Source organism: Malaya genurostris, chromosome 3 (assembly GCF_030247185.1).
Source record: "Malaya genurostris strain Urasoe2022 chromosome 3, Malgen_1.1, whole genome shotgun sequence".
Taxonomy (NCBI): domain Eukaryota; kingdom Metazoa; phylum Arthropoda; class Insecta; order Diptera; family Culicidae; genus Malaya; species Malaya genurostris.
In genome coordinates this window covers 140,128,806-140,141,811 of record NC_080572.1, presented here as the reverse complement: position 1 = coordinate 140,141,811, position 13,006 = coordinate 140,128,806, and the positions used below count along the sequence as shown (strand labels likewise).

Genomic DNA, 13,006 nt, shown 5'->3' with positions numbered 1-13,006 from the left:
TGGTAATATTCGAAGCCAAAACAGTTTTATTGAAATATTAATATCAATAATCTAATTAAACTAATGACACGGATACCAAAAACATACTTTTTGATAATAATTTGAAGAAGAAAAACAATTTATTTTTTGTAACAAGATGAGATAACTTGGCAACTTTGCGAAACCAAATGAGATGAAAACAAAGCGCAATCAAGTGAACTAAGTGAAAAGTTTTCATCTCATATTTTTGAAGACTTTTATTGTTTGTCGGGTAATTTTTTACGTTTTAAATCGTTAATTAAACAAGTGGCAAGTGAACATTATTAATTATGAAGCCATCCAGCATTCAATGGTAGTGTAATTGTACGAAATAGTGATCATGTTTTGAGACGAATCGAATAGTAGATTTTTAGAAACATGACGAACTGTAAACCTTGAGACGAAAATGTGTCCTAAATTGAAAAGTGAGTTCATTTTAAATGAAAAAAACGATAACCGAAGAACTAAAACCCATTTCTTTCAATGGGAAAGTGTGACAATAGCATTTATAATCATTTTAAAACATTTCACAGTTTGGTTCAGGTAGGTTGTAAAATATTATTCGTGTTCAAAGTAATGAGGTGAAGGGATGAGATGGAAATAGGAGCTCAGATGAATTAGGGAGCCCTTACCCTATAAACTGCAACAAGCATTCGCATGCCGCAACTTAATTAACAATTTTATATCCACAGACAGACGTATTGTCGACAGACGGGTTGTCGACCTGTATCTACGGGTTAAAAAAGAGGTGCGAGGTACCTCAACAAATATATATATATATATATATATATATATATATATATATATATATATATATATATATATATATATATATATATATATATATATATATATATATATATATATATATATATATATATATATATATATATATATATATATATAAATAAAAGCTTCTCGATTAATGGAAAAGTACACGAGATAACATATAGACTAATAAATATATCGCAGAAACACTTAAATGCATAAAAAAAAAACATAGATTCAACTAACAAAACGAAAAATAATAGCGAAAACAAAAAATTTACGATGCGCACAGATATGATAACGGAAAAAATAAGAGAATATGATGCACAATGCGATTATAAAAAAAAAGAAACGTATATACAACTAATAGAATAGACAATAGATTGCGTAATACGTATATAAAAATAATATTAATAACAATCATAGAATAGAAAATTGATTACACTAAAGGCACAGAATCATACAAAATGAATAAAAGTTTTTTTTTGAGTCCCGAACTGTGTGTGTGCACGAAAATAGTCGTCGCAGAAGGAAGGATGTCAGTAGCTTAGCCAAGCTATCTAAGAGAACGAGAGGGTGTGATCGGATGCGGTGGCAAGTTGAAGACAAAGGGAACCGGGGAATCACCAAGATGTCAGAAGGAAGAACGTCGGAGGAGGCAATTACGAGTTGAAAAATCGAGGCAGAAAAATTACGAAAAAGTTTAATATGGAAGACGTGATAACAAATCGAAATAATGGTAATGCTACAAATTGCTACATCAACAAGTACAACTGATAACAAAACAAGAAGGAAGTAAATGCAGTCAACACAGTTAAAGATGACTTGCGTGGGTATGCCACAACGTTACAAACTGCTACCCTATAATTCATTCAGTGAGCATTGTCAAAGCTCAGCTGAATACCATAAACAATTATTGGAAAATCAAAGTTTATTAATACGTGAAAATTTAAACAATTGGTTGTTTAAAAAAATACACTACGAAGAAAATAACCACGAAATCAAATGAAATGCATAAAAGCTGCTAGGAGCCGCAACACATTGTACCCAACGAGAAGCCATGATGAGAAGCAACAATACAGAATACCAATACTTGACTAATCAACGAAAAAGCTTCATCACATATGTTTTTACGGAACTATTATTACTACTGGCAGTAATCTCAATGAGGCACAAATCGCAAAGGAGTCAATGCTCAATTTTCAACTATGCCCAACGAAGCGAGTACCTAAACAACGAGAAGCCCTAATACGTATCACCAACACAGAAGAACGAGCTATTAGGAACGAGAACGACACGGAACCCAGAGTCCGAGACTAGCAACCGTTCGATCACTCCCACAGATAAAGCAACAATAGAAGCATACCATGGAACAGGATGGCGTCAGAGGAGAACACACATACGAGGACCATCGTATGGTTAGGGAATTTAATTTGCGTATAGCCAAAATGAAAAAAAAGTAATTATAAATACGGAAATTTGTGTTCCAGCTACAAACCTCAATGTTATAAACCAACGCATTCGACTTGATGTCTACCCTTCAGGTAACACCAAGCTCAGTAAGTAAGGGGGCATGCAGCGCCCTTAGCAAATTTTCCTTTGAATTGGCTAGTATTGTAGAAAAAGTAGGAAATTGTGAAGGAAACTCTCATATCAGCGTAGCTGCAACCTTCAGGTATGAACTTTGTTATTGAAGCGTGCACATTTGCGAGCATTAGTCATCGCAACGATGTTTAAGAAATTTTGTTATAAAACCATAGACAGTTCCGGGCATTAGTCAGCGCAGCAATGTTGTAAAAACAAAGACACTGCCTTTGGCATAGTGACAGTGGTCTCGACTTTCGGTAGAACTTCGGGAGAAAGTCGGATGAACTTTCTACTTAGAATCACAAGCTCGGCTTGTACTAAAATCTTCGGGATTCACCCGAAAGTAAATGTTAGGAGCTTAAAAACCCATAGTTGGGAAGAGTTGGTATCCAGTTAAGTTCTTCAGAGTGCGGTAACTAGGCGCTGGTCTCGGGCGTCGGCCCGTAGACAAATTAAGTAGTTGTTATTAATTCGGTCGTCGGCAAGTTTGTGTCCAGTTCAATTTCATAACTTTAGAGAGGTAACAGAAGCGGTCGGTATTAAGTAGTTTTTGCTTCGAGTATTCGGTTAGTTCAGTTGTAAAGAGTGCGCGGTAAATGGCCGGTAGTCTCGTGGATTCGACTCGCAGATAAGTTAGGCCGTCTCGTCCGAGTTCTCGTGTTAATAAACGTTTTCTTTAGTGATATCAATTCGGGTATAAAATCGTTACAAAGAAGAGAATTCGCAGAATATGAGTGGCAGAAACAGTTTCTGAATAGTGATAAATAGAATTAAATATCGAAGTTGTAAGCTGACTCTAAGGAATAAGATAGATTGCGTGAACAAAACATATAGCACAAGAAGCATAAACCAGTACAGACCCACTGTAGTGTCATCGAGAAAAGATAACGAGTGGTAACAGTTTTGCGAAAAATTTGCTACAAGACGTTATTGTGAATTACAAAACAAATAAAAGTTTAAATAAGAAACAAATTTATTATTTTTCTAACTGTGAAAAAGACCCATTCCCTTTTCGTTATTCTTCTTCCGCCGCCGCTCGGCCGAGGTGCTTGCACGTGGAATATGCCGGAAAGCCTATAACGTAGACGAATGTAATTGCAAACTCTCTCAACTACTAATAAAACTGATCGAAAAATAACGTTGATCGATTTCTACTTCATGCTCACTTAAACTTGTCTTCTGACATATGCAATTGTGCATCAACACCACCTTTTTACCACACTTTAGGAACATCAAGCGAGAATGTGAAAGTCGACTACGTCTCATTCGTACCATCAGCAACAGAAACCCGAGGTGGAACAGAACCACTGCCCTCAACATAAGTAAGGCACTGATCGACAGTAAAATATTCTACGGAGCGGAGATCACCTCTCTGAACAGAAATGGCATGATAGATACTCGAATCCGGGAAATGTCGCCACCCTTTCGTACAAGAGATCGAGGAACACTGGGATAAAAGAACAGTGCTGTGCTGGATTCGTGGGCACGCCGGACTACAAGAAAACGAGGATGCGGACCGATTGGCCTCACTCGGACGATCGAGCACCGAGTATTTAACCGAGACAGTACCTGGCGCTGATCTAGTGAAAAAAAAATATCCAAAAGTGCGACATATCATTTTACAAGAACCTGGAGACAAACACCGGGACACACCCAGAAGATAAAAGGCGAACCAGTTCGATGGATAGACAGAGACAGTCGGCAAGAACAACGGGTACTTTCGAGACTACGCTCTGGCCACACCAGAATCACACACGCCCATACAATCGAACGAGTACCACCACCAATATGCCAAACGTGTAACGTCAGATTAACCGTAGAACATCTACTGATCAATTGCGTAGAATTCTCCAATCTGCGAACCCAGCACGAGCTACCATCATCCATACGCGACGTATTGAGTAACGATCCAGCGATAGAACGGGCCACAATATGCTTCCTGCAAAACGCGCAGCTATTTGACCGAATTCAATAGCGTAAAATGTAAAATGAATTGTAAACTTATCTTCACATACCCAACCTCGGCGAATGACCATAAGGTTAGAACCTAGGGTAAATAAAGCAACATAATAATAATAATAAAATTACCAATTGAAACAAATCAATATCAATTCTAGTTCCTCCCAGATTCTGGCTACATTCATCCCAGTTCATCCCAGATTCTGGCTACATTTATCGGACTTTCATCCCCTTATCAGTAACGAGGATGTACAGAAAATAGTCACCCGCTGTTTGGATCTGGATTCTCCCTTTGATGTCATTCGTTTAGTACCTAAAGAAAAAACGCAGCTGGTAAACTTACATCTCATTCAAAGTTGGCCTGGATCCAGTACACAAGCAGCAAGCTATCAACGCTGCATGTTTGCAACTGGTTTACTGTTTGGAGAATTTGTTGAGATTTCAAAAAAACATCGAGAGATAACTGATCAATTCCCCCAGCGATCATCCTGTAGACACACCAACACTGACGGCAATTGTTTGAATGCAACGCGAATATCAGCGGACGGTTGGAGCTGCAGAGCTTTCACCAGAGGCGAGTATTTGTACGATTCATTAGATTTACTAATGAGCGATTATATGCCAACTCTATTTCGATTTTTCCACAGAATGCTACAGGTTTAAGAACGAAAATCGATGACTTGTTCCTGTACTCTACTGAATGCAATATCGACGTTATTGTAATTACTGAAACTGGGCTTGACGATTGTATTTCCTCCCTTCATTTATTTGGAACGGCCTACAACGTGTTCCGCTGCGACCGTTTTCAACATATTAATAAAACATGATTCGGTGGTGTGCTGATCGCAGTGGCTCATCAATATTCTTGCAGAATGATACACACAACGTACGGACGAAACTCGGAACAAATTTCTATCTCTGCAAAAATTAAAGGCACAAATCTAGTCTTATGAGCAATTTACATTCCACCAGATCGAAGCCAGGATTTGAGCGTAATCAATGAACATATTGCCTCTTTGAACGACTTGCGCGAGAAATGTACGGATATTGATGTACTTCTCGTGTGTGGAGATTATAATCAGCCGCAAATGCATTGGGTTAAATACGATACTAGTATTATTTGCAGTAGTTCTCTGTTGCCATATGCTAGCCACACATTACTCGATGGGATGGAATGTCTAGGTCTTGGTCAGATAAATCTTGTGTATAATTAACTTGGTCATAAACTTGATCTTGTGTTTTGTTTTGTTGTATAGTCGATCGCAGCCCTACCCCGCTGCTTCCCGTGGACACTCATCACCCTCCGCTTGAAATTCATTTCTTTACAATTGCGATAGCACCGAAATAACAAGGAATAATGAAAGCGGTGCCATGCGCTCATTGAATTAATGGTTGGTAGTTATGTCTACTTTTCCCGTTTTTATAAGCAAATTTTATGTTGATTGGGATTTATTGTTTTCTACAAGGGAAGTTGATGATATAGCAGAAATCTTTTACTTTAAAATTAATAACTTGCTTGAGTCAAATGTACCTCACCTCAGACCACCTTTCACCCCAGCTTGGGAACTACTACTTGGGAACTACGACAGTTGAAGCGTAAACGAAACTCATACCAGCGCAAATTGCTTTGTCAACAAAATTCTGTTAACGTCCGCCATATTCATCGATCGGAAAATGCTTACCGTGCTCTCAATGCAAGTTCCGTATGCAGACTAAACTGAAACGCAACCCAGGAAGTTTTTGGCAATTTGTTAACTCGAAAAGGAAAAGTTCATCGGTACATTCGAATGTATTTCTTGGCGATGAGACGGCTGCATCAGTTCACAGTTTTCCGGATCCATAATTTAGGGGGACAAAAACATTTGTTGCTTAGTCTTGTACTTCAATTTAAGAATTTTTAAAGAGATCCTTCTTCAAGATAGGATTGGAAGTTTCATTATTTTTACAAGTTGTAGCACTCTTTGAAAATTGTCCAACGCGGAAGCGGAAGTCCGATTCGGATGAAACTCAGGTATTCCGTATAGAACCATAATACCTTTCATTTGAATTTAGTTCTCCCCATCAATACTGTCCATGCCATAGCAGTTACAATGAGAGAATAATTTCGAACATAATCATAAGCAAAATTTGATTAAAATTTGAAAGCTGCTTAAAAATTTGTTGCGTATATTGTAAACAAAAGTTACTGTTTTATAACAATAAAACCTAAATATAAGTATAATAGTTTTTTACTAAAATTTTATGTTGTTCACCTTTGAAACAAGAAATGACTTCAATATTTTCTCCCTAAAACATTGTAAAGAGGGTACAAAAATTGTGCACTAGCGTGCCCCTTAGGGAGAAGTGACAAAACAGCAAAAATATAAATTAAGTTTTAGGATCGAAAAGCCGACATTTTCTGTTCCGGAGATATGACTGTAGAAGTGATGTAATCGAAAATTCGCATCTTTTGTCTGTCTGCTCACTTTTATCGGATATCGCAAAGATATGCGTGCCACGTTGAGGACTAGGCGCAGGACTCTCTAAAGCGTCCCCTTCAAGTACACTGTACAGCTTAGGCCTGTGTTCTAAGATCAAATAGCTAACGCTTCCGGACGTGGATAAAGATCGTAGAAGTGACGTAACCGATGGCTTAACCGACTTTCTATCTCGACAATGACTGAAACTTCTAGTTACGGAGATGTTATCGTAATAGTAACATAATCGACAAATCCTAGTTGTACCTCCGGAGAGGACCGTTTACAACATTGGATTTGCTCGCCAAGAGCAGAAAACATGTGATTGTCGTCGTTCAGTCAGTCAGGAGAAGCAATCACTCACACATCTCATCACAGGGGAAAAAAACCTCGATTTGTCCCGAAACGCTTCGGAAACAAAAGTGGAGGAGGTCTAGATTACCAAGCATTTCAAGTTTGAAGTAAAAATAACAAAAAAACTACAAGGATCAGTCCCATGGGATTGTTCGAGCTATTGATGTGGAACAAGTTTGTTACGCGGCATTTTTAGGAGGATTTCCGAAGCTACGCTGTTTTATATGCGGATTCCCGAAGTTACGCGGTGCATATCTCCCACGTATCAAAAGACCTCAGTGTATTAAGAACCAACATCGAACACGCGAACCCGGACTCTGTTTACCTTGATTCGTGTTTGTCTTGTATCCGAAGAAATTACCGAAATTACATTAATAGCCCAAATATATGCAATTATACCAACGTGTATACTATCGTAACGGATTTCGAAATTTAAGCTTCTTTTCGCCAAGCGTGTAGTCAAGTTTTGTATGTATGTAGATATTTTTATAGCATTCATCCCTGGGCTTTGGATGATGAGCTACAGGGCGCGTACCCCCCTTTGGCGGATGGGGGTGGGAGTCAATTTACACTTCGCGTATTGACAAAGTCGGACCATACCGAGATCGATCGTTCGCTTGTAATTGTAAAAGATGAAAATTATTATGTTGTCTGGATCGATCACGGAGTGGACAGGACTAATAGTGCTTGAAATTGACAATAGGTCATTAGGTGGTTTCGAGCATTCTTATGCCTGGAATTGGTCACCAATTTGAATTATTTTGATCCAGTTGGGATGAATATTAATATATCATATTCGTCTTGAGCTTGGTGAATTTAATTCTAAAAGGAGGACTATTGTTATCAGGAATAGGAGTAAATTGATATCTTATGAACCGTTTAGGAACTTTCAAACCTTTCCGATCCGGCTCGGTATCGGTAATGTTTACAAATTGCAATGACGGCGAAACTGATTAATCAGGTTTGAATACACTCTCAAATCGAGAAAGGTTTGAATGTACTTAGATTTCTCCAACTTGGACACAGATGTCACCTTCTAACTAAGAATGTGAGATGTGTGTTTCTGGAAGAGAACGGTTCACGTGGACCATTTCATCCAATCACACCTAGTATTTCTTCACGAAATACATGTAGTTCTTGTTTCCTGGATGCGTGCTCAACACTAAAAGGCCCAAACACCAATGAAACACCGTCAAAATATTGCATTTCTGCTCGAAAGTGTAAAATCAGAGCAATCCACGCCACCAGTGTTTTTCAATGAAAAACGGCATTAGTTTAGACCTAAATTGCTCTAAAGCAGTCAAAATGATTGGAAGAGAGAAAGTCAATAATAAAAACTGTAACAGAATAAATAAAAGCTAGTGCAGTGTGCCTAAGTGCATATATCGTTAAATAAAGAATTAAAAAAGTTCATAGAATTTTAAGCAATCCTTCCATTGTTTACATATTGTGACTTTCTTGGACAATCTAGTGTTAAATGCGCATCCTTACGTTATATAATTTAGCAAGCTTACTAACACCTGATTTTATTTTATTTTATTTTATGTTCTCAACAAAACCGAGCCTGCTGAAACAAAGGATTTTCATCGAAGATTTAAGACCAAGAAACAGACCCTAGAATGTTCTCAAGACGAAGCAAAATAGGTATTTAATAAAATTACCTAGCTTTTGGTAAGTAAAATACCTTAAGATTTTTACTATCACTTTTATTATTATTATTATTATTATTGTATTTATTATTATTATTATCAATCTTATTCTTATTCATTTATTCTTGATAATCTACTAGCTTGTGATAATAACAGGTGTCTCCGGTATAGTAAAAAGCAATGCAATGGGGCAAAAGGAAACGTAACGTAACATCGACAAAGATAGAAGCAATTAGAATAGATTAGATTGGATAGTGTAGGTAGACCAAACATATCTACATTGATTAGGGAACTTCAAAGTAATAATCGTAAGTACCGCTTTAGACATAAAAGACTATATAGGAAAGCAGGGCCAAGACCGAAGCGGATACAATGCGAAATTTTCCAAAGTTTCATCGACGAGGACATTTAAGACACATAAGCAGTTGGTAGGATGACAAAATACCAATACGATACAGACGCACGACTCAATGATTGACTGGTTACAGGGTGAAGCACACACTTCCTGCTCAAGTGACAAATTCTCTGGCGAACTTGCAATAGAAGATATTCGTATCTTTCGTTGCAAATTGATAACCGTAAAGGAATCTGTCGCTTGGGTTACATGCTGGAGGGAACTTATCAATGATAGGCCGGTTTCCTCCTTCGTTACTAGTGTTCATTTGGGCACCATAGCCTAGTTCGTCCGGTATGGAAAGTGTGGATCGTTGTAACCACCCCCCTCGGCCAGAGCAGCCTATAAAGGGAAAAAAATGTAGATATTTTTATAGCGTTCATTTCTCTACCATTGCTACCATTCTGCGATTTCAATAATAAATTGAGTTCATTTTATTTGAATAATAAATTAATCTTAAGCACTTAAAATTTACCCTGCGATTTTTGAAAAGCGACATAACAAAGTATTTCAACGAAACTTGCATTACACAAGATCAAAGCAAAATAATTAAAGCTTCAAATCGTTTTATGGCACTTTTTGTCTTGCTGTCTAGCAACAACCTACCTCTAGCATCCTACACGTAGAACTGAAACACTTCGCTTTTGATCGATTGACCAATCAGAGCGATGCTTTCCCATTGGTATATCGCTTACTCCTTCAAAACCAACGTCTATGGCAAGGAAATCCGGTATACCGGAGATTTTTAGCAGATAAAATATGACACTGGTCTATTATTCAAAATTTCAATTACACATATTTGAAAATATGTGTCTTGATACATTCAAATTGAAACTTAGAAATATTTCCAATCAAATGGTAAAATAATATTAATAATTGCTACAAAACTGCCTGAACTGTAAGGGTTTAAAACCTGACCACATTTCTACGTGTATTTTCCTTGAGTTTCTAATTTGCACCCCTATATATAAAACAAAGATGTATTCCACATCAAAATGAACAAAGAAGTATTCAACGAATAACCCGAGAACCGTTCCTAGATCCGTAGTAGTTGTGCTTCCAATCGCCCTTTGTGTTGGCGCAATAGTTTAGCTTCGGTAATCATGTCCTGCTAGATAAATTAATTTTACATGAATAGAATACACAGGTTTGATATTTTTAACATTTCCACCCGTAGGTGCACTTTTAGATTGCATCTCGTCTGGAGTTATTGTTGGAGTTTGTTTGGATTCAACTGTTCAAACTCTGTCTGCAACGAAGCATTTTCTTCTTCCAAGTCTTTGATAATTGCCTCTAGTTCTTCTCGTTGTTCTGCATCCATGATTACCATGACTTGAACAGGTGATTTCGGAGCACCGTTATTAGGAATTATTATTATTATTATTATTATTATTATTATTATTATTATTATTATTATTATTATTATTATTATTATTATTATTATTATTATTATTATTATTATTATTATTATTATTATTATTATTATTATTATTATTATTATTATTATTATTATTATTATTATTATTAATTCTCCAGTATCACAGCGTACATAGTTTATTTGTTTTGTTTATAGAGGTTTTAACATTAAGGTCAAGCGAAGAAGAGAGGAGAGAAATCAAATCCACTCAACAAGGTTCCTAAACACACATATACGCAAAGGCAGATTCAAAATCTATACGCGACCTGCCATTTCATTCATTCGGCAGCCGCTATCTCAGATGAGTGAAATAGCAAAATCAAAAGAGGTAGTTACATACGCCTGCAATATGCAGGCATAAACCCAGGATAACAAACTAAACTCAATTACGTAAAGAGATGATTTTTTAAAGGTTTTCACAGATTATAATTGACTCGATTTATAAACGGGTCTCACGTTATTCCTTAAGTAGTTCCTAGTTCATTTTTTCTTTTTTTATATATATAAAAAATAGGTATAGAATTCGCTCAAACTTTAAAAAAATTTTCCGAGGCCCGGAGGGCCGAATGTCATATACCAATCGATTCAGCTCGACGAACTGAACAAATGTCCATGTGTGTATGTGTGTGTGTGTGTGTGTCTGTATGTGTGTTGTCAACTAAGAGGTCGAGATCTCAGAGATGGCTGGACCGATTTAGATCAAACTAGTCGCAAATGAAAGGTCTCCCCGTCACCCAGAACGCTATTGAATAGTTTTGAGATCGGATGTTTACTTTTAGAGTTATACGAAGTTTTATGTCAAAATTTTTAGTTTTTCGACAGTATCTGTCACACTTGACCTTGAAAACAGAATATGTCTCTATACTTAGATTCCACACGGTAACAGCTATCCAACAAGCCATAGATTGTTGAAATCCGTCCATTTTCAACGGAGATATCGACATTTTAGTATAAGCGACTTTTCCCCTTATTCCAGCAGTAGGAATTTTGAGCGCTGTTTGACAAAGCAATGCTTGGGAGCAACGTGAAGCACGATTTTTCATACTGTTACATACAATTGTTTCTAAGTACCAAAAAGGCTGTGTACAGCATACTTTTTCATGACAATTTGCCTCGGACCGATTTTAGCATGGTTCGTTTTTAACAACATAATAACACTTTATCTGTAACTTTGTAATGAAACGAGCTTCAGAATTTATCAGAATTGCAACATTTACTAACAAGTTAACAAATAATTCAAATATTGGTTTATTTTCGTTACAGAAAATGAGACAATTCCAAAAAGTTCTGGAAGATCTGGGTTCTCGTGTTGCATCTGCCGAAACACTTACCTATTCATGGACTAGCCCCACTAGTACATCCAAAGCTACTGAAGAAATGCAACACCTGCAACGTTTAAAGGACAAAATGACCACTGCTGGAGCGCTTTTGGATGATTGCAAAGAACAGCAAAGTTTCCTCACAACTAATCACCTGCTTGTACCTGTTCATTGTCTTGCTAAGCTTGAGGATTTAAATACACGGTTGGCACTTGGGATAATCGATTTAAAAATTTCTTAATTCATTTTGGTTTAATTACAGAATTAACGTATTACATATAGCTATGGATGAACGACATAAAACCCTGACGGCATATGGTGCAAACAAACCCCATACTTCCGATGTATACAATGTGTCGACATTTGGTGATAGTACTGTTAACGTTGGCCAGATTCCAAATTTAGCGGCAAGTGTAAAGCCGCCTTGGGAAAGAGCTACAACGCCAGCCACAGTGCCTTATTATATAAAGTATCTTAGCATTTTTGTTATCGTTCTCTACATAATAATATCATGTTTTAGCCACGAAAGAGAGGATACGCATTGGGATCACCCTGAAATGATTGAACTGATGAAATTACTTGCCGAATTTAATAACGTTAGGTTCTCCGCTTATAGAACTGCGTTAAAGTTACGAACAGTACAGAAAAGATTGGGTATGATTTTCGTTTCTTCGGTTGTTTGAAGAGGTAAATTATAATGTTGAGTTACAGCGTTTGACCAATTAGCAATGGATGTTACGATAGAGGCATTTGATAGACATGGTCTAAGAGCTCAGAATGACAAATTAATAGATATCCCGGATATGACGACAGTATTATTTTCATTGTATGTCACCATTGAATCAATTGACATGGCAATGATGCTTGATCTAGCTGTCAATTGGATTCTTAATGTATATGACTCGCAGCGTACTGGACAAATTCGTGTTCTTAGTTTTAAGGTAAGCATGATATATTATCGTTTGAATTCAAAGCATACACCAATAAATTATGAGCTGCATTCACAAAACATTTTTTTGTTTCAATGGTTTTCTGATATTATAGCTTTAAATTTCCAAGCTGTACAGATTATGAATACGGAATTT

At 36.9% G+C, this 13,006-nt stretch overlaps 1 protein-coding gene across 12 annotated transcripts in view; it reads left to right on the top strand.

Moving 5' to 3' along the window:
* The window catches only part of LOC131438020 (dystrophin, isoforms A/C/F/G/H), a 1,278,256-nt gene that overhangs the window by 1,011,626 nt on the left and 253,624 nt on the right, over positions 1-13,006 (top strand). For all 12 annotated transcript variants that reach the window (XR_009230868.1, XM_058607784.1, XM_058607783.1 and 9 more), the window contains 4 exons: positions 11,866-12,125; positions 12,184-12,390; positions 12,442-12,575; positions 12,633-12,862. Coding sequence is in view for 11 of the 12 variants with exons in the window: in XM_058607784.1 (XP_058463767.1) it covers positions 11,866-12,125; positions 12,184-12,390; positions 12,442-12,575; positions 12,633-12,862 (831 nt within the window). In the remaining variant the exon portion in view is untranslated. The remainder of the gene's footprint in view (positions 1-11,865; positions 12,126-12,183; positions 12,391-12,441; positions 12,576-12,632; positions 12,863-13,006) is intronic.